The 22,874-nt window shown below is 40.7% G+C and overlaps 1 protein-coding gene across 7 annotated transcripts in view; it reads left to right on the forward strand.

The window, feature by feature from the left end:
* LOC102009884 (chromosome unknown open reading frame, human C16orf62) overlaps positions 1-22,874 on the forward strand; it is a 123,164-nt gene that overhangs the window by 55,755 nt on the left and 44,535 nt on the right. For all 7 annotated transcript variants that reach the window (XM_005391112.2, XM_005391113.2, XM_013517710.1 and 4 more), the window contains 10 exons: positions 3,070-3,116; positions 3,896-4,007; positions 4,512-4,628; positions 7,083-7,136; positions 8,634-8,714; positions 13,820-13,882; positions 15,693-15,778; positions 17,356-17,436; positions 19,448-19,511; positions 22,286-22,384. In XM_005391112.2, coding sequence (XP_005391169.1) covers positions 3,070-3,116; positions 3,896-4,007; positions 4,512-4,628; positions 7,083-7,136; positions 8,634-8,714; positions 13,820-13,882; positions 15,693-15,778; positions 17,356-17,436; positions 19,448-19,511; positions 22,286-22,384 — 804 coding nt within the window. The remainder of the gene's footprint in view (positions 1-3,069; positions 3,117-3,895; positions 4,008-4,511; positions 4,629-7,082; positions 7,137-8,633; positions 8,715-13,819; positions 13,883-15,692; positions 15,779-17,355; positions 17,437-19,447; positions 19,512-22,285; positions 22,385-22,874) is intronic.

Genomic DNA, 22,874 nt, shown 5'->3' on the forward strand with positions numbered 1-22,874 from the left:
GTTTTTTCTCCGGTACCGGGAACCGAACTCACGACCTTGCGCTTGCCAGGCAGGCGCTTTTGCCGCTGAGCTAAATCCCCAGCCCCTCTAGGTGTCTCTTGTTACCTGCTCCACTTGAGATGGGACATTAGGGCCCTGACAAACTGCCTCATGGGGCTGTCATTCCAGTTGCCTTACTAGAGGTCACTCTTTAAAAAGTCTAAACCATGATTAGGTCAGTAACGCAAATCTAAGAATAGCTTTGAGCATGTTAAATTCCCCTTCAGCCAGCAGTGCTGTTACTCCTGTTCTTTTGAATTAGGAAAACACACTCAGTGAAAGAGAAATAATAGGAGCAATGCAGATTTTCTCCTTTTAATGCCTGGGGTGTAGAATTCTTTTTTACTCACATTGAAATATTTTATTTCTGTGAGTCTTGACCATATTAACTTTGGATTGATGGAAAGGATCTTAGCTCTTAGGATTCATTTCTGGTTTTGCCCACTCTTTATATTTCTGATGAAAAAATAAAAAGGAAAATGCACATATTATTTCATTATCTTTTTATGTAGCAGTATTTTAAACACTGATTGGAAAGTTTTTTTTGTAAAAGCACAACTACAAATTGTTGACAGTCGGGATTATATATGAGTTAGTCTTGGTTTAAAAAACAGGAATGCAGCCATGGTATGACTGCTTTGTTGTACTTTGAAGTGGGTAAATAACACTAATCCTAATCTAGAGATAAGATTAAAAGTCCATCAATTAAATATGGTGGCAGTTATACAAATTCACACACACTGATGAGATGTCAGAGTTGGACTCAAGGAGATGTCCTTTGCCGCCAAGCAGAAAGAGTGTATTAGAACAGTCTAAGGAACTGTATCATGCCAGTGTTGATTTCCTTTTGGTGATACAGAGTTATGTGAGATGTCACTTCGGGGGAAGCTAGGTGATGGATACTCAGGACCTTTCTCTACTATTTTTTTTCAATAGCTTATGAGTCTATAATTAGTTCAGTATAAGATTTTGGGACTGGGATGTTAGTGATGGAACACCTGACATGGCATGTATGAGGTCCTCAGTTTCATCCCCAGCACCACACAGACACAAAAAATAAAGAAATAAAATTGTTTTAAACATCCATCGCTAGGACAGTTTGAAAGCCATTGTTCTCTCCATGATGTGGACTGCTTAGCTACTAAAAAGATTGAGGTAGATTTGTGTATGTTAATGTGGAGGGAGAGCCAGCCTCATTTCTTGCGTAAAAAGCAAATTACAGCCCAGTGTGTATAAGATTTTTCCATTTTTGTAAGAAACAGACCAAAATGGAAGGCACTGAGAAGAGGAGCATTACTTCTCTCTCTTTCTCTCTCTCTCTCTCTCCCTCCCTTCCCCCTCTTATCTCCCTCCCCCCTCTCATCTCCCTTCCCCCTCTCTCTCCCCTCTCTCCTACTCCATTTCTCTCTCCTCCCACCTTTGTTTCACATTGGGGATTGAGCCCCAGGCTTTCACACTAAGACATCCCTAGCCCTTTTAAAATTATTTTACTTTGCAGTAGGTTCACACTGAGTTACCCAGGGTGTGCTGGAACTAACAGTCCTCCTGCCACAACCTCCCAGAGTGCTGGCCTGGCAGGCATGCGCCACCACACCTGGCTCACATCTTTCTTGATGCACGTCAGTATTGTTTGAATTTTTGTGTATAACCATTTATTGTTTTTAAAATCTCTATGGAAACAATGAAATGTTATTAAATAAATGAAACACAGGGGCAAGAACAACAATAACAAAAGGCAGAACCCAAACAAGTGCACTAACAAATTGCTGCTTTGCAGGAATCTTCAAGGCCCAACGTGTGTGAAAACCCAGTGTATCAAGCTGCAGGGTTTTTAATGATTGAGTGAAGCCAAAAGGCTGGTTTCGACCTCCATCTACTTTGAACTGTTGTCCATCTTGTTCTTGCCAAAGATAATCAATCCCATCATTTCTCAGAAATGAATAATCTGTAACAGACCTGCCTGGGATCCATAACATTTGGCTCCCTGAATACTTAGGGTGTTCTAATATTTCTGTATGACAACAGAGCCTTTTTTATTCCAGTTATGTTGTTGGATGCACTTTCAGTGCATTTTTGTGCGTGAAAATGAGGACTTTTTAAGCACATGACTTTCTTTTTGGATCTGACATTTCCCCAGCCTCCCATGCTGCGGTGAAGAGTGCATGAGGAGAGCGAAGGAGGACCCCTGTCCTGGCGCCTGAGGCACCAGAGTCAGGGCTCCGTGCTGGGGGCACTGGCATTAGCTCTCCTATCTCAGGCTCAACCTTGTCGGTACCATTCAGAACCTTCCCCAGGCCACTGTCCAAAAGGACACTTCACAGATTGATTTTTGTTTTAAAATAGGAGCTGTTTTGAAGATACGTAATTGTTTTAAGATAGTTCTAAAACCATTAACAGTATTTCAGTAAGTAACCTGTTTGCTTCCTTCAGGGGGAGAAATATGCTTGAGAACATAATGTAGTGCAGAGCCTGACCTTCCATGCTGGCCTGCTCAGGTGCATGTTTGGCTGCTGTTGCTGGTGGTGTGACCTTGGGCAAAGCCCAGCACTGTTCCATAGCTCAGTGTTATCTGTGAAATGGGAGAATAAAGCATCTGCCTTGTGAGTGGTCAGGAGAGCTGCGGCTATGACAACAAAGTGCTTCTCTGTGTGCTTGCAGGCACTAAGCCGTGGCCTAGTGTTTGTTGATTGTATTACTAAGCAAACCTACTTGGGAAATGGGTGAGGGCACAACTGTTTTCGGCCTCTATGAAGACTAGGAGACCCTAGTTCAGCAAAGTTGGTGCCTTGCCAAGGTCTTGCCACTGGTAGTTGGTGTGGCTGGATTTGAACCCAGGCCCTGGGCTCTTACCCATTCTACCAAATGCCACAAAAATGAATTCCTTCCCTCTCTGTCCTCCCTATCCCTACCAGGGATTATACTAGTGGGCCTGTGGCTGCATTTATTTTAGAATATTATATTTCTGAAATCTCTTAGAAATGTTGCTTTAGATGCTCTAATCTGATGGTTTTTAAAAATTAAATTTCTTAGGTGTTGCTGACTGAGATGATGGAGAGATGTAAGAAACTAGGAAACAAGTAAGTACTTTAAGATTTATGAAGCCTGGGTTTGAAATTAGAATCAGTTGCAACATGGTGACAGTTGACAGAGAGGCACGGTAGATGACATAGAGGTTTAGAGAGCTGGAGTGTTTGCCTGGCCTCAGATCTCAGCTCCATTGTTCCTTAGTTTTGTGGCCTTTGGCCACTTGCTTGACTTCCCTGTGTCTCAGTGTTCCTGTCTATTAAAATGGGATAAGGATGGTCCTTTCCCCCATGGAACTGTTGATGAGTGATAGGACGAGGGTGAACCTGATGTTTCTCTCTCCAGGACATCTGAGGTTCCCTCTGCTCTTGTGGTGGCAGATGTGGAAGCACCCTTGAGTGGCTCTGGTTCACCACCGTGTCCCAAGTGTCTAGACCTTAAGATCTCTTTCATAAGAAATCTCTTTTGAAAGAGATGTTGATATGTATTTGCAGCATGGATCAACATTGTAGTTTAATGCTTAGTTTTATTAATACGCCAGCCTCTTTTGAAGCTTCACTTGTTTAAATGGATTGGGTTGCTTACTGCCTTACCTGCCGTCCATCCACCTACCCACCCGCCCAGTTACTTCCAGTTACTTCTGTGTTTTTCAGGTTTCAGATACACGCAGAACACTGTGTTAGTTTCTAGAGATCACCCCTTTTAGCTGGTGTTTCTCCCCAACCTTCCCTTATAGGGCTCTAAGTCACCCTTGCTGGCAGTGTATATTCTCACATTAAAGTGACTGTCGTGAATGGGAGGTTGGGATGATGTGAGCTCTTGTGTCTTGCAGCGCCTTGCTGTTGAATTCCGTGATGTCAGCCTTCCGGGCTGAGTTTGTCGCCACTAGGTCCATGGACTTCATTGGCATGATTAAAGAATGTGATGAGTCTGGTTTCCCCAAGGTAGGCTCCTGACTTGATGTGTTGAGGGAGAACAAACAGGCAGTGTCCACCTGATCACTCTCAAGGGAGACAGTTTAATGCAGGGCTCTTGGGAGATAGACCAAAGCTCTGTTCCTGTAGAACTCAATGGAAGATGAGCTGGAGATTGGAATTGTTAACACCACGTAACTGCTGTGAGTCAAGCCCTGTGAATACTAAATGTGTTGCATTAGCCTACTATGAAGTACTGAGAACAGAGTTTGGTTGTATGTCTTTAAGAATATATCTTCATTCATTAGGAAAAAGCTTTGTCCAGCAGACTGTTACAGCCTGGAAATTGGACTGATACTTGGAGCTGATTGTTCACTTTGAGCTTTTTAATGTAACTCAGGTAGATTGTAGTGAACTTCTGGAAGAAATCTTTAGAGGATTTATTCTAAGACAGATTAAATGTTATGACCTTTTTCTTAAACCTCAAGTCACTTTGATATAAAATCTCCAATAATATAATGATATTTCTCTTAGCATCTCCTTTTTCGCTCACTGGGCTTAAACTTGGCCTTGGCTGATCCACCTGAGAGTGATCGACTTCAGATTCTCAATGAAGCTTGGAAAGTCATTACTAAATTGAAGAATCCACAGGTGAGTGACCATTTAGACCTTACATGTACTGTTTAAATTGTACAGCATTATGCTTTCTTTTTAAAAAATGTTCTTTGAACTAATCCCACTTGTGGTTCTTTAAAAAAGAAATTTTTATTTTATTATTTGCAAACCTGTAGTATAAGACTAATGTCATTAAAGGTGTGCTTGCTTGCTTGCTTGCTTGCTTTTTTTTGTAGTACTGGACATTGAACCCAGGGAGTGCAGAGCTGCATCACTAACCTTTTTTGTTTGGTTGTTTTAATTTTGAGACAAGGTCTTACTAAAATTTCCCAAGCTAGGCTCAAACTTGGGATCCTCCTCCTCTAGCTGCCAAGTAGCTGGGATTATAGGCACACACCACTGTGCTTGCTAGTTGACTTTTATTTAATAATTATGATCCATTGTGCCTTACTAGTTGATTTTTTTATATAATAATTATGATCCATTTGTGAGGATGTAAGATGCACTAAAAATATAAAATTACAAGTATTTGAGACTTTAAAGACCTGTGATGATACATCCAAAATGCAGCATCTCTTTTACTTTGAAAATACCAATCTAGTAGGATATCTTGAATTGAGGATGAGCAGTTGAGCCATCAATGAGCAATAGTGCAGTTTCTGGCCACTAAGGAGCCTCCTTCAGGTGCAGGTGTAGGAAGTCTTGGGATGCTAGACTGACTGACATCAGTTGCTGTAGTGTTGTGGTGATGGGCATCAAGTTGTAGGTTGGGTTTCATATCTTTTAGGCAACTTGCCCGCCATTGTAGTGCCAGTAGGGAAGATGAGATTGGCTGTCTTCATGGCTGCAGGAGCCACTGGAATAATGCCCACGCCACACCCTGCACTCTCCCTCACCTGCTGGCAGGGACTAAATATGAATAAGCAGCCTTGGAGGTGGGCAGTTATTGAGAAGGAAAGGCTAAGGAAGCACATAATTGTATGTTGAAAATAGTGTTATAATTTAGAAAAACTAGGAACTTATTTGCAGAATATCTACTTTGGGATCATTTAGCACATCATCACTGAACTCTAGTGGTTAAATTCTGTGTTTAACTTAGTCTGTTCAGCTGCAGAGTCTTATTCTGAAGGTCAGGGGATCTCAGGGTAGGGACTCAAGCTCATAACAATATAATATATGCTTGAAAGTTGCCAAGAGAGTAGATTTTGAGTGTTTTCACCACAGAGTGCTAGGTATGAGAGGTCACACATACTGAAATAAGCTCAGTTTAGTCTATTTCCAAAAAATGTATACATATTTCTAAATACTTTGTTATACACCATGGATATGTGTACAATTTTTATCAAAAAGGAAAAAAGAAAAAGGAAATTAAGAAAACCCTTAGAATCTTGCAGACTTTTCAGGCTGATAGTAGATGTACTATGTTTCAAAGCAGACTGTGTTGCAAGCCTTGGATTAATAGTTTTCTCCAGTCTTGATCCCACACTCATGTCCTTGAGTTACCATGTCAGCATTTCAGTCAGACCTGAGGCTATTCCTGGGCTTTTCCTGTGTGGATGAAGCGCCTCTACCCCCGTTACATGCTAGTGACACATTCCAAAACACCCACAGGAGACCTGAAACCTGGAAGAGTTCCAAACCCTCTTTGTGCTATTTTCCCGGTACATATGTAGCTGTGGTAAAGTTCAGTTTATCAACTAGACACAGCAAGAGATGGGCGATAACAAAGTAGAACAGTTATAATAATATATTGTAATAAGAATTACGTAGAATTTATGAATCATTTCTGGAACTTTCTGTTTGGACCACCGTTGAGAGTGGGGAACTGCAGTTAAAAGGGGGACTCCTCTAACTGCTCTTCTCTCTCCATTTCTGTTACTTCGTATTAAAGTATGAGAAGCGAAGAGGAGGTGTACTTACAGGCCACATTCTTCCCAGACTGCTTTTTCCCTCTGGGATGTTTTTCTGGGCAAGCAGTCTGACTCCATTGGTCCTTGTCATTTCCATCACCATCACATTGTCTCTTCTTGGGCCCACTTCCTACTTGAATCTAACTCATAGCTTCTTACCTAAAATATTCAGTGCTTTATAGTCTTTTTATGAACTATGTACATCACCTCTGTATATTACAAATGCTTTCTTCTTTTAAAAGGTGGCAAGCTTGTTTTTTTTAAACATGCAAAACTCACATTTTGAGTGAAGCTTGTGTCTTAAGCCACTGTCAGGTGTGGTGAGGCCCCATCGCCTAGAGAATGATGCCCTTTGGCTCTTCTAGTGCTCTGAGTAGGGGCGGCATCCCAGATTTCCATCTTGGACTCAGGAGCAATTCTGGAATGAAAGTCTTAATTAGTTGCAATTTTCTTCTGTTTTTCTGTACCTTGCTTGTCACAGTAAATGTATCTGTAGACCAGAATTTGCTATATCTTTTATTTTCTGTCAAAGGGATTTATATATGGTGAACTTTTGCCATAAACCACTTTTTCTTTGTAGGACTACATTAATTGTGCTGAAGTGTGGGTAGAATACACCTGCAAGCATTTCACGGTATGTGTTTTTTTGTTGTTTTTTTTTTCTGTTAGCAGATGAATCTAGGCATGTAGGCATTTTCATAGTGGTAATTGTTTTTGTAATTTATACAAATTGCATTCATTAAAATGAGATGGAATGTTAATTGTATACTATAACAGAAGTGTTCCAGGCTTACATGTAAATTTGGGCAGTGTTGCCTTCTACAAAGTTAAATTGTATTTTCATTATAGAACCTCTTAGATGCTTGTCTGTTGGAATGGCAAATTTTCATGGGAGTTCCATAAGCAGACTTTTCCAAACATCTTTGACTTGCATGTGATTTTTTTTCCTAAGCAAACAAAGACACTTCTTCCCCTAAGCATAAAACATAGTTTAAGGAATATTGGACTTATCAAAGACCAGAGACATTAGAAACAGGTAGAAATGGGTTCAAATCCTATTATCAGCGTTCGTTTATTCAACTTTTAAAGATTGAATTACTGTATAGTATTGTGTTGTCTTGAGTGTTTCTGTCTCCCCTTTCTCTGGGATTCACATGTTGAAACCTAATGGTATTAAGAGGTGAAGCTGCAGGCAGCTGCCCTCTGTTGCCCTATACCTATGCAAATGTTGCCGTGCTGGCAGAACAGCAACCAAAAGCTGCCTGGCACACTTGGCCTGGTTCATGCCAACTCTCTGTTAACCATTCCAGGATGCCAGAATAGTTGAAAAAATAAAAGGTGGGGCCTTCTATTCATCCTCATGATTAGGTCATGGCACCCTCATGAATGGGATTAGTGTCCCTGTACAAAAGCCCAGAGGGACTTATTGTCCCTTTCCACCATGTGAGGACACAGCAAGATGGTGCCAGCTCTGAGAAACAGGCCCACCACACACATAGTCTGTCGGTGCCTTGGTCTGGGATGTCCCAGCCTCTAGAACTGTTACAAGTTACTCAGCTTATGATATTTTGCTGTAGCAGATAACACATATGTAAGCATGGCCAGATTTCAGTAGACTTTATTTGTGCACATGACATTTGAATCTCAATTTTCACTGTCATGAGAGAATGCCCCAGCTTGCTGGCCATGTCATGACAGGCTGTATTTGGGCTGCAGGTAGCCGACCCCAGATACAGATTGAACAGTTAGGCCCACTGTTTGTAAGGAACCTGACTCTATGCTGGTCCCACAATCCCTCACTCCTGCCTGCAGGCTGGGGTGGGGGAGGCAGGCAGGAAATAGTGAGAGGCTTGTTTATTACCACCTGGGGGAAGCAGGGACAATGAAAATCCCCTGGCCCTTTGAGGACAGAGTTCAGTGCCGACTCGTAGCAGTTGCAGCCATCGTTAGGGCTGTGGTACAAGACCAAGTGATGGTGAGATTTTTTTCCTTTGTATTATTTCCAGCAGAATATCTGCGGCTGTTTCTTGAAATGTGTGTAATATATTTCGAATATGTTAGTCCTTTTCCCCAGGAAAATAGTGATTCTGTTCATTGTCTAATACAGATTTGATTTATTTTTCCCACTTAGAAACGAGAGGTGAATACTGTTTTGGCTGATGTCATCAAGCACATGACTCCAGATCGTGCATTTGAGGATTCCTACCCTCAGGTAGGAATAGCATTTCTCACATCCACACTGTTAGAAGTGTCATTTTGTTGAATCAAGTAGCCTTGTTGCATGGATGAGGGAGAAGGATCATCCTGTGTTTGAATCCTGGCTCTGCTATATCCCATCCCCATGCTCTTTGATTGCTCTCCCTTGCTGTGCTTCAGTCTGTCACATGTCAGATGGGAAGAATAATGGTTCTGCTCTTGAGGTGTGAGGGTCAAGTGAGATGTGACGGGGACGCACTGACACTGTTGCTTGACACATGGCAAGTGCTCAATAAGCATCATCACCTGTGTTGTCAAACAAGAGCCCTGTGCTTTTCAGGTGAATTAACTTTTTATTTGGAAATAAATTTAATCTTTTTGGAAGCTTAAAAGAACAGCTCAGAGAACTCCCATTGTCCTTTACCCAGATGCTCTGATTGTTAACATCTTAACGAATTTGCTTTATCTTTATTGGTAAGTATGTGTGATACAGTATTTGTATCTAGATTTTCCCCCAAAGCCTCATGTGCTCATAGGTGGGCTTTTGGGAGGTGGTGTGTCATGGGGTACTATACTCACTGGCGGATTGGTCCACTGGTGAGTTTACAGCTAAATGTGCCGTTAGGAGATGGGGCCTAGTCAGAAGAGCACGGTCATTGGAAGCATGGCCTGGAAGGATCTGTCTCCTTCCTTACCTCCTCCCTTTGTGCTCTGCTTCCTAGCTGTCATAAGTGAGCACCTTTCCTGTTTCTGACCCTCCCATCATGCCTTGGAGCCAGCCAAGTGTGGGCTAAAAACATGAGCCAAAATAAAGTTGTGGGTGTCAGGTATTGTGTCTTAGCAACAAAAAGTTGGCAATGACGTGTGTGTACATTTTTTCCTAAATCATTTAGGAGTAAGTTGCATATGTCATGCCATACCTTTGCTTCTAAGGGACTCAGTATTTCTAAAGAAGGATATTCTGTGGAGACGCAGTTCCCTTACCAATTTCAGGGATTTGAACATAGATCCATGGCTGCTAAGCACTCCATGTGCTACACCCGAGCTTTGTCAATTGTCTCAAATCCTTTATAGCAGGATTTGCCCCCATCTAGTCCATCTAGTGTAGAATCCAGCTGAGGATTACTTACTGTGATGTAACCCTTGACCTGATGTGAAGTGTTTGTTTTTTTTTATTGTTGTTGTTGTTTTTACTTGTTTGAGACAGGGTCTTGCAATGTAGTTCAGGCCTTGATCTCATTACATAGCCCAGGTTGGCCTTGATCTTGTGGCATTCCTCCTGCTTCAGCCTCCTGAGTGCTGGGATTATAGGCATGTGCCACCACACCCAGTTTTTTTTTTAAAATACCACAATATTCTAATGCTGTTGCCTGAGATTATTTTTTGAGCTATACTTAGTACAATGTAAGACAACTAGTTACGTATTCTTTACAGTTTGTATATTCTGCTAACTTAAGAATGTTTCACCATTTTCTAATTAAAATGGTTCATCATTACACCCTGCAGACAGCCATTGGCTGCATTTTCTTGTGGGATGAAAATAGTGCAGGGTTATGCCCAGAGCCTGGTGTGTAGTAGATCAGCAGCACTCAATGAGTAAAGCAGCAGAGGAGGTGCTTGGACCCTAGGATTGTCAGGACTTTGTGTGAAAACCAATGCAGGTTAGAATTTTTTGTTGCGGAAAGTGTAGTGAGATTTTTAACTCCTGGAGACCCAGTTAACAGAAAACTTCAAATAGTATAGTGTTTTTAAAGCAGTCCATCCCAAGAGAGGGAATTATTCACTCTACTATAATCTTATTGTATCTAATATCTTAAAGCAACTTATAAACGATGCCCTGGTATGGCACACTTATATCAGTAAATGAATATGAGATAAGTACTTGGACAGTACCACAAATTTAGTCAGACAACCTCGACAGAAAACCAAAGTTGTAGTATGTCAAAATGGTGTACATTGGCGGATAACTGTCTACACATAATTATGCTACAGATTGGAAAGAGAAGATTCACAAAGCATTTATCCTGATAAAATGAGTGAGTGAACCTTGATAATCTTGGAAAAGAGAGAAGGAAAAGCCAGATATAGAAGAGAAACTGATTTCTCTATTCATTTACCTAGAATAAAATCATCATGGTTGGATGAGGATTTCCTGTGTATCCTTACAATAGTCCTTGACCAGCTAATCACAATTCATATCACCAGTGTGGGGCAAATGGCCGTCATGGGCCTGTAGATGTGGTCCCCTGAGAAAAGCATAGAATCCCCTACATAAGATTTCAGTGAGAATGCATAAGCTGAATCTAACATGAGGGAAGTGCAGATATGCCCTATGGAGGAGTGTTCTGTAATTCTTCAAAAATACCTTTACCATCACTGACAAAGACAAACTGAGGAACTGTTCTAAATTAACACAGACTAACGAGACATGAAAATGAAATGCAGTGCAGGATCTCAGACTGGATCCTATACAGAAGAAAAGAATAATGATGCTATGAAGGACATACTGAGACAGCTGTGACAAGATTTGAGCGTGGATGATGGATTGACGTGTTTTCATTATATCAGGGGTAACGTTCCTGAATTTGATAACAGCACAATGGAAATGTCAGAGTTTGATCAATACAAAATGAAGTGTTAAGGGGCAAGGGATACAAGTCATGCAGTCTACTTTCAAGTGGTCCAGGAAAAAAAGAATGTCTTTTACACAGAGAAAATGATAAGGTGCTACGTTAGCTTTTGGTCATCTTAAAGACATACTTGAGACAACTGCCTTACAAAGAGGAAAGGTTTATTTTGGAGGTTCCAGTCCACAATGTTTCGGCACCATTGCTTTGGGCTATGACAAGGGAGCACATCTTGGTGTGAGCACGAGGCAAAATAAAAACTGCTTACATCATGAGCCAGGAAGAAAAAAAAAAAAAGAGGAGACCTTTGTGGCTCCACCTATGACTTAGTTATTTTTCTTGTTGCTGAGATAAAAGACCTGACAGTCAAAATTAAGGAGAAAGAGTTTACTGTAGCTCACAGTTTATAGAGGTTTCAGTTCATAGTTGGCTGGCCCCAAGGCAGAGGGGCATCACAGAGGAGAGATAGTTCATGGCAGGTAGAAGCAAGTGACAACAGCAGCCCTCTTTCTGTCCTTTCTATTCTATCTAGGCTGCAAGGGTGGGTAGTACTTACACCCAGGTGGGGCATGCTTAATTCTAGCATTACACAATAAAGCAATCTCAGCATCACACACTTAATCCCAGTGTCACATACTCTAGATCCAGCCCCTCTGAAAAGCCCCACCTGTGACCACATGAGGCTTTAGGGGTATATCTAGACATAAGTCAGAACAACCTGAAGTAACCTAAGGGCCCCCTACTGGACCCCACCTTCATGTCTCAATAGCACCGCTGCATGGGACCAACCCAGTGACACATGGATCTTGCTTAGGCATGTGTCTGAACCATAGTGGGTACATGTGGCAAAAATATTAAAAACTGACAAGTTTGAATAAAGTATATATTGGAATTCTTTGTATAGTTCTTTCAGCGTTTTTGCAAGTTACTTCAAAATAAAAGTTAAAAAACATTGTGGACTGTGTTTACAAATTCTATTGGATGGGTAAATAGACATAGCAAACATAGAAAAATGTTACCTTTTGCAGAATCTTAAGACATAGCTAATGGGTGTTGTCTAATTTTTAAATTTTCTTTGAGCATTTTTTTTAATGAAATGTGGAAGGAAAAACCTTTTAAATCATAGTTTATGTGTAATTGTACTTACATATTTTAAGTTTTTACTGTAAAGGGATTTATTGCTTCATATTTCAGAAACTATTTTAGCCCAACAATATTCTGGTATCTTACAGTGCTCCATCTCTTAGAGCGTTGCTTGCCATGAAATTTTGGGGTTTTTTGGCAGGGGGAGGGTGTCTTTTTTTCTTATTCATTCATTTCATTCATTTTATTTCTTTGAAACAGGGTCTCACTGTGTTGCCCAGGCTGGTCTCAAACTCCTGGGCTCAAGTATTTCAAGCATTCTTCCCACCTCAGCCTCTCAAGCAGCTGGGACTGCAGGGTGTGTGCCAGCCGTGCCCAGATTTGTTAGGAAGTTTTGAGACCTGTTTTACGCGCTTGCCACAGTCACCTAGCAAACTGTTCAATTATGATGCAGGCTCATAAATCCTCATATTCTGTGCTTTTGAAATGTGAGAGATTTGCTTTGCAAATGATTCAAGCAGCAGTTTTTTAGTATAAAGAAAATACTGATCCGTGATTTTCTAGTTGGCACCCAGTTGGCAGGGAGTTACATTTTCCTTAAGCAGCACTTCCTTGGTTCTCACAGACTAAGCCCTTCTGGTCATGACTGTGTGTACTTCAGGTAGAATGAAGCAGACATTAGCACCCAGGCATTTCTGAAGCAAACCTTATATCTGTGGCCCCATCTGCAGGTCTCCATTTGATTCCATTGGCAAACTCCACCTAGTTCCTTTCCACTGAAGAAATGAAGAAACACAGGGCCATGATAGGTAGAATAGGGGTCAAGTAATGGCCCATCGTCACCTACTTTTGTGAATAAAGTTTTATTGGTACACAAATACCCATTTGTTCACAGGTTGGCTGTGGCTGCTTTCATGCTACATTAGCGATAAGTAGTTGTAATGGACTATAGGACCTTTACAGAAAAGTTTTCCTATCCCTTGAATAGCAGCAACAGCTGAGTTTAGTGGAGAGGCTTCTGGGGCAAGTCCTGCTCTAAGACCTGGAACACCCCTTGGAATCCTGACAGGCATTGCTGTGAGCTCTGTTTCACAGCTGAGGCTGAGGCAGAGTTGCTCCTCCAAGACTGTAAAGTGGGATGTACAGAATAAGAAGGGTAAAATGAGACTGAGACAGGCCTGATCTCACCCTGCTTCTCATTCTTTTTTTTTTTTTTTTTTTTTTTTGCTGTACCGGTGATCAAACTCACTATCTTGTGCTTGCTAGGCAGGCACTTGTGCCACTGAGCTATATCCCCAGCCCTTGTTTCTCATTCTGGAGCAGTTTGACTTAGCTTGTTGTGATTGCAAGTTATGAAAGAGGGTTGTCTTTAAAAAACAAGTTTTATTAATTTGTTGTTGTTATCTTATAGCTTCAGTCAATAATTAAGAAAGTGATTGCCCACTTCCATGATTTCTCAGTTCTTTTCTCAGTGGTAAGTAATGTTTCTTAGTTATCTTTGGAAATTTATATCCAATGTCTTCATCCTGTTTTAATGGTTTCCTAGGCCAGAAGAAATACTCAAAGTTGCTTCCATAAAGCACTTAGGTCTAATCATATTAATGAGTAGTTATATCCTGCAACTTAGGCAGCATTTGGGAAAATACCACACATAAACTGGAAGAAAAGTATTGTTTCTGTCATCCAGGTACTAACTAGTCCCAACCCTGATTAGCTTCTGAGATCAGATGAGGTTGGGTATGTTTGGGATGGTATGCGCCTCGATGAAAAATACAGGATTATTTCTTTCTCATTCATCACTCAGCAATGGATGTGTGCACCTCCTGGGAAAAACACATTTCCAACCTGTGATTAAATTGGATACCCTCAGGGCTGGGGATTTAGCACAGCACCTATCTGGCAAGTGTGAGGTCCTGACCTAGATTCCCAGTACCAAAAAAAAAAAAAAAAAAAGACTGAATAATAAATTGGATACCCTCAGCCTCCTCATTTCCTTTTCCGTACTGATTTTCACATGATATAGATTGAGCATCCTTTATCCAAAATGCTTGAGTCCAGAAGTATTTCAGATTTCTGAGCTTTCCAGATTTGGAAATACTTGCATAGACTATCTCTTGAGCATTCCTAGTCCAAAGTCCATATTTCAGATTCCATGTTTGTAGATTAGAGACATTTAACTTGTACTTATTTTTCTCATGCACTTTATTGTCAAAACTATACACTGCATCGAAGTAATGGTTGCCTCAGTGTCTGATGGAGTTAAGATTTGCTGCATTTCCCTTAAATTTAAAGTCCCCTGCAACAGGCTTTTTAGTTTGTTGCAGGACCTTCGACAAGCAGGAATCTCGGTGACTCTGTATGGTAACATTCTCTGTCCCTTACCTTAGCTTCCATCTTCTGGGTCTCATTTATGTATGCTCTTGGAATTGTAAGGTCTGGTTTTCTTTTCTGATAATAGAAACTAATACTTATTGGATGTGTACCATACCCAGTGCAGTGCTGAGACTTTCTGTGCTGCCTTGTATCATCGTCATCCTACCATTGGGGAGCAGGTGGTGTTGATGCCACCACTTTACAGATGAGAAAACTGATGCTGGAAGAAGGAGTGACCTGCACAAGGTCATAGTTCCTGAAGGCAGGGCCAGGAGTCAAAGCCAAGCAGTTTGGTTTTGAGACCAGTCTTTAAATAAGCTGCCTCTGACTTTCTCACTCTGCTTGTCAGTACAGTCAGAAAAGACTAAAGTTCTCTTGCATGTTACTACCTGAGAAAGCTTATGGCCATCTAAAGGTTGCCCAGATGGTTCACCAAAATGTGAACTGGTCCCAGCACTGATCTCTGGGGTACATACAAGTTACTTTAATAGTACAGGTTGAATATCCCTTATCTGAAATGCCTAGGACCCAGAAGTGTTTGATTTTGGATTTTGGAGTAATTACATATAGGTAATGAAATGCTTCGAAGAGGATCTCCAAATCTGAACACAGATTTCATTTACATATTGTATATACCATATACAGTACACATAGTCTAAAGGTGATTTTAAACAATAGCTTTAATAGTTTTGTGCATGAAACAAAATTCCATAGTTTGGAATTTCCCATTTGTGGCATCTTGTCGCTATTCAAGACATTTTGGGTTTGGGGCATTTTAGATTTCATATATTTTAATTAGGGATACTCAATATGCAGTAGTTTTTTAGAACTCCAGTGTGACCTTTCACACAAATCTTGAACATCTCAGAAAAAGTGATCCATAAATTATTTCTTCCTACTTTACTTTTTAGGAAAAATTTCTACCATTTCTGGACATGTTCCAGAAAGAGTGTGTGCGGGTAGAGGTCTGCAAACACATCATGGAAGCCTTTATCAAGTGAGTGCACTCGGTGTCACCGGAAGCCTTCATTCCCAGTGCCCTTGTGAAATGTGCTGATTTCAGGGCATGCAGTTTGAGGCCTGGTGACATGTACCTACCTTATACCGGGAAGGAGAACCACAAGGAAAAGCAGGCTTCATGATAAAAGTTGGTTAATCAGTGGTTACAAAGGCAAACTGACCGGAAATAGCATGGGTCTGCCTGGCAGTATCCCTTTTGGAAGAGGAGGCTTCGATGAACTGCATGAGGAGTAACGTCTTCAAGAATAAAAATAAAGGTGTGCTTATGAAAGCATGAGCACTAGGAAGGTTTTCATCTTCAGTATTTAAAATAGTAGCTGGCTAATTTGTATCAGTTCTCAAATTTAGTTCCTTCCATTTTATTGAGTCTATGTTTCCCAAAATTGCCCTCTATAAGTGATATATGAAACAATTTTAAGGTGGTATGTGCAGAAAAGGTTTTTATTTTAATTTTAATTCTTTTTTTTTAATCCAAGATACTAAGTTTTAAAAGAACATTGTGAGTTGGGCATAGTGGTGCATGCCTATAATCCCCACATTCAGGAGGCTGAGGCAGTTGTGAGTTTGAGGCTAGCTTGGCCTACATAGCAAGTTTGAGGCCAGCCTGCACTATATATTGGGACCTTGTCTTAAGAGAAAAATAGAGCATTATATATAGTTAAGATCTTATGTATTCACCAGGCGTGGTAGCCCATGCTTGTCATCCCAGCACTCAGGAGGCTAAGGTGGGAGAATCATTGGAGTCTAGGAATTTGAAGCCAGCCTTGGCAACATAGCAAGACCTCATCTCAGGAGAAAAAAAGAAAGTTCCTTCTGAAGTGAGACCAAAAGAAAACATAAATAATAAAGTCAGTAATATGTATAGGAAAAGGAAAAACAATGCAGGTAGTCTTAGAAGTTATATACTGTATTGATTTTGAATGTATCAGGCAGTATATAACTAGATTATTTAGTATGTGATTTCATGTTTCATTATTGTTTAGAACACGGTTACAGTACAATTAAAGTTGCTTTAAATATTAAATACAGAGATACAGTTAAATTTGTAACAGTCAAGTTTGTTGCTCAAATATGTTGTAAGCTTTTCATGTTATCTTTCTAAAAGATTAATTCCTTCCCAAAGATTAATTTATCACTAAAATGCTGGAAACTGACTTACATAAAAATTTATTTATAAGTTTGCCCTTTTATATTATTTAGAAAACCAAGGTACTGATTTTGTGGCACTTAACACATTATAGGCAAGCTGGATGAAGCTTAGGAAGGTGCAAGAAAGAATGAGGCACGTTTACCCTTTGCTTGGCTTAGGAAGTGTAGCAGTTTTTCCATGACTTTTGTGTTAGAAGTTATAATATTTGTGTGAAAGAGCAAACTTGTTACTTAAAGAATGAAGAGGAAAACTAGAACATTTCCCATTACTGGCAAACCGGGCTGTGTGAGAGGCCACCCAGATAATTTGCGGCTCTTCAGATCCATGCAGGAGATGAGAATAATCCCATTCTTTCATTCCTGTCAATGCCCGACGTTTTACTCTTATCTTTTTATGTCTTTTAGGCATCAGCAAGAGCCTACCAAGGACCCGGTCATTCTGAATGCCCTTTTGCACATTTGCAAGACCATGCATGACTCCGTGAAGTAAGCCTTGCTTAAAGCTGAAACACAATGTGGTTTGTGTTTAAGTACTGCCTAATAGCACATTAGGGAGTGACTGCTATAAATTGCTACTGGGAGTAGCTTTATTGGGTCTGTTAAGATTCTTGCTAACAAGGACATTCTGGTCCAGGAGGGTAGGCTGGGGGTAACCTTGAGAAAATGAGGTAGCAGATATTTGTACAAAGGGATTTCTTTGAGGGGAAAAGGCTGGTTTCATCCACCTGAGCTCAAGTCCCATGTACCCTAGAGATTTTTAAGAGCAGTAGATAGCATAGTGAGTGTACTTGTCCAGTAACAACGCCTTTTAATTTTGTCTTACATTAGCCTATTACTTAACATTGAAATGAAATTGCTCCCATTCCTTACATGAAGGACTTTATGCTCAGTATATTTGAGGCTCAGATCTGTCTACAGATCTTGCTTTTCAACCACTCCTCTCCTTTTAATTTTTTTTCAAACATATTTCCATTTGACTGTGCTTATGACAATTTCTGCATGTTTGTGCCTGAAATTTTAGTCACCAAAGAATTTGTAAGCACAGCAGCTTGATTTAATGAACAATGTTACAAGAACTGAGAAAACTTTGGAATATCACCATCAACAAGATGCATTGTGTTCTGATTTTCTTAATTTTAGAATCTTTTGTGATTCTTTCAAATGCATAAGTAATTATAAAACTCAAAATATCAAAAATATTTATTTTAATAATAAATAGACCTGATAGAACTTTTTAGACAAAAATAGACATAAAGGCCTGAGAAACACTCAAAAATGCACTTGTATTTAGAAGATACTGTTTTTTGGCTTATGAGAGCGGGAGGCAGCACAGTGACCCTGGCACATCATCCAGGGACCAGGTGCCTTCCATCTTGTTGCTGTGTGCCCCGAGCTATGCCAACTTTGGCTTCCTGATGGTAGCTGGCCTCCCTTGACCAAGTCTATGGCATGGACAGCTTCATTGGAGGACAGCAGCTTACTTAAAGAGACAGTACTTGGAAGGCTCACATATCACTTGCATATATATCTCATCATCATATCTGGCTGTGGAGGAGGCCGGGCACTGTTGCTCCAAAGAACTAAGAGAACCATGCAGTCATTTCCAAAGCTTATAGTCTCCTAGAATAAACCAACAGAAACATTCATTCCTATTTTCTCTGGGCTCTTAAGTTTTTGTTTGTTTGTTTCGTTTTACATTTTTTTGCTGTGCTAGGGATTTAACCCAGGGCTTTGTGCATGATAGGTAAGTGCTCTGTCACTGAACCATACATCCAACCCAGGCTGTTAAATTTTTTAAAAATAAAACTGGAGAACTATTTATAGTCCTTCATATATATAATTAAGAGTATAAAAAGCCTTGATGTTTTTATTTACATTTGTGTTCAATTTTCTATTAGCCAGTAAAGGCTAAGATCTGATACATGTTAAGAGGTAGCCTGAAATCAGATGGACGGATGGATGGAGAGAGGAGTGGATAGTTGTGTCAAAAATGCGTGTGTGAGACACTCGTGGCTGGCTCTTGATGACAGGGCTGTGGGTGTTCACTGGGAAAGCTCTTTATGGATGGACAAGATTTTTTGTAATATAGTATTAAAATTTGAATTATAAAATTTATTTTATTTATTTATTTATTTATTTATTTATTTTTGGTACTGGGAATCGAACTCAGGACCTCATGCTTGTCTGGCAGAAACTATGACCTCGGCCCCTGAATTACCAAATTTAGGACTTGCTGCCTAAATTCCAAAGATGAGAAAATTACTGTCTCTTTTCCTATTAATAAGTGTAACTTGAGAATGGCATTTTTGAGGAAGGGGAGAAGTTCATTTAAATTATGTTTTATCCAATGGAAAATGCACAGCCTATTGGAAGTTTTTGAGATCGAGAAAAACACACAGTATTTTTACTTGTTAAATTGTGACACTCTTGTGTGTTTTTGTCTTCAGAAGTTTTCATTTGCTACTCCATGTTAATTATATACAATTATTGATCTTAGTGCACTCACTCTTGAGGATGAGAAAAGAACACTGGCACATCTGATTAATGGATTTATAAAAATGGTAAGTTTGAGGGTAGATGTTTCAGTGCACTTGGAAATGTGATATCATTGTTTATCCCCATTCTGGTGCAAGCGGTTAACATTTTGTTCCCCGGTGTTTTTTATTTTCTGAGATGTTAAAATTAGAAAACATATTACGTTAGCCAATACTTGTGTGGGGGCAAAGTGAGCCAAAACAAACTGACTTCAGGAAAAATAAAGAGGAGGGAGGTCAGAAGAGGGATTAATTTGCTTATGTGACAAAAGTCCAGGGATAGAAACGCCGAAGGAACAGCTGGAATGGGGGCCCTGTGACATCTGCATCCATCTTTGGCTCCACACTCTGCTGTGCTGCCTTCACTTTGGATGGACTTGCTCACCACAGGGTCTCCAGGATTCTGTCTCCCCACAACCCTGCAGCCCACCAGGAGGGCACCTGCAGAAGTTCTGTGAGGGATCTCTTTGGATTAACTTGGGTCATGGCCCAGGCACAGTGGCGGCTGGCTAGGCCTGAAGACATCTGCACACCTAAGTGATCCAAGTCACAAGGGCCAGGAGTGGAGAGAAGCGGCTCCCTGAAGCAGGTGATGCGTTGACTGCCAGAGGATGGCAAGAAATGTGCTGGCAGCTGGGTGTATTGGTGCATGCCTGTAATCCCTGCACTCTGAGGCAGAGGGAGAAGGATTAGAAGTTTGAACTCAGCCTGGGCAACTCATTGAGACCCTATCTTAAAATTTTTAAAAATGCTGGGCAGGTAAAATGCTATACGTCGAACTCCATCCATGTTACTCACTGCTGTGGAACAGCTCACCCATAAGTGCAGTGGCTTTGTTTGTTTTATGGGTTGGCTGGGCAGTAACCAGGCTGCTCAGGGAAGTGTGGACTCCCATGGCTTAATCAGACCAGAGAATCTAGTACAGCCTTACTCTGATTCCTGGACCTAGTGTCAGCCACTGCGGCTCAAGTTTCCTCCAGGAAGCCCCTTCCTCTTCACCACTCTCATCGCTTGGAAGTCTTGCCCAGCTGTCCCACATGGTGCTGGCTTCTTGGGGACACAGATAGAAGCTGCAAGGCCTTGGAAGGCCAAAGCTAGAAAGTATACAATGAACTTTGGCTGCATTCTGTTGGTCAGCGCAAGTCATGGGGCCAGCACTGGAGGAGAGGAGGACAAGGGACTCTGTCTTTTTTTAGGAAGAGTCCAGAGATACTTTGCAAAAGGACAAACAGCCAGGCATGATGGTGCATGCGTGCAGTCCAGCACTCTGGGAGACAGGAGGATCAAGAGTTCCAGCCCTCCTGGTCAATTCAGTGATGTCTCACCCTGTTTCAAAACAAGAATAAAAACTGAAAAGTAGAGTGGAATGGATCATTGCAACCTTCTTTGGAAATACCACACCAGTGTACTATCCCAGCCTGGACAACCTTTGCTTTAATTCTTGGTGCTCAAAGCTAAAACATCTATGACTACCAAGTTTTGTTGTTTAGTTTTAATTTTAGTTTAGTTTAGTTCAGTGTGAGACAGAGTCTCACTGTGTTGTCCAGACGGGCCTCAAACCCCTGGCCTAAAGTGATCCTCTGCCTCAACCTTTCCTTTTCCAAATAACAGGGAGTACAGGTGCATGCTACTATCCCTAGCTTGGCGTCTTCTATTTTAATGGGAATTTCAGAACCAGCCAGACTGAGGTAAAAATGATATTTTGAAAATAACTTTGGAGGCCTGGGGAGGTAGCTCATTAACAGAGTGCTTGCCTAACATACATAAGCCCCTAGGTTCAATCCTTGGTAGTTCAAACAACAAAATAAAACAAAAACTTAAAATTGTGGCTTACTCAGCAACAAACATTGATTTAACTGTCCTCTTGGTTCTGTGGGTCAGATATCAATTTGGATGACAATTTAGGATTCTCCTTTTAGTTCCCGCATGGGAAGTTACCAATGGATTTTTACCAAGTGACTCTCCTTTGTCCTTAGTTTAAAGAGTATGTTGAGTAGGTGGTGTTTATCCTTTTATGGCTTTGTCTGAAAGTCAGTTATAAGGGAAAAGAATATGAGGAAATAAGATGTGGAACCTGATAGCTATAATGGAAATAGCAAGACTAAATCTCTGAGCACAAAATGATTGATGTAGTGGTTAAGGTTTTCCTCCTAACCAGCTGTTCATAAACTTACAGAAGTGGGAGGAGAGGAGAGTAAAACTTTATGGTGAAACTTCCTCCTTTGGCTCCAACAGCTGCTGGTGAGCTGCTGAGGTCAGATCCCCAGGAGGAAGCAGAAAGTCATGGCCCTTGTTAGGGAAACCCTTCTGACACATGGTTCCAAAGAATTTATGTTCTGTGAAAAAGCTGCTGTTGACCAAAAAAATTCCATGATTTCCTTTTCCACGGTTTTTCTCTAAGCCTGGAAAATCCTATTCATATTTTAAGCTTCTGTTTCATGCCCTTTGACATTTTATGTTCCCATTCAAGGCCTGTGTCATAATGCTGAGATGGTAATTGCAGTATTTCAGTTATATACCAGATGAAGTAGCACAAAGTGTTTTGGAGGTTTTTCTTGTGGGGGCAGTTGAGACAGGGTCTTGCTATGTAATTCAGGCTGGCGTTGAACTCTACTTAGCCCAGAATGGCCTTGAAGTCAACTGGCGATCTTCCTGCCTCAGCCTCCTGAGTGCTGGGATTACAGGTGAGCACCAGCATATCCAGCTCACATAAAGCCCTTCTAGTTAGAATATGATGGTTTTGCTGGTATTCCCTCTAAAGACAATATTGTCTCTTATAGCATCTTTCTCTTTGACCCTAGGTTTCCTTTGGCCGTGATTTTGAACAACAGCTCAGTTTTTATGTTGAGTCCAGGTCGATGTTTTGCAATCTGGAACCTGTTCTTGTGCAGTTGATTCATGTAAGGATTTTCATTCATTTGTTCAAAAGAGTAAATGTTTATTGGTTATCTGTACACCATAAGTCATTTTTTATCAGGGATTCTTCTGGCTCCATGCTGCTACTGGTCTTCCAGGTCTGCAGTGCACTTTCTCCAAAGTTAATAAAATCTACAACTTTGCTTATCTTTAGATGGTTTTATTGACCTCTTCTCCAAAATTTGTATATTCTTATTTCTGCATGCCAGCAGCAAAGAGTTAAGTGACTTACACTGTTTCATTACTGAAGTAGTCACCTGGAGTCTCTTGTTGCCTTGCCAGGGGTTCCTAGCTTGCCTGGATTATGACATCGCTCAGTAACTTGATGGCTTCTAGGTCAAAAGAAATAGTAACAGTTCTGTTTATTATAAAGTAAAGTTCAGGCAGTTTTAGTATTTATGGCCTAAGAACTTGGCAGCCATTTGGAAAAAAGTAATAAACATAAATTGAAAAAAATAATATTTTATTTCATTC

Source organism: Chinchilla lanigera, unplaced genomic scaffold (genome assembly GCF_000276665.1).
Source record: "Chinchilla lanigera isolate Chin_1 unplaced genomic scaffold, ChiLan1.0 scaffold00041, whole genome shotgun sequence".
Classification (NCBI taxonomy): domain Eukaryota; kingdom Metazoa; phylum Chordata; class Mammalia; order Rodentia; family Chinchillidae; genus Chinchilla; species Chinchilla lanigera.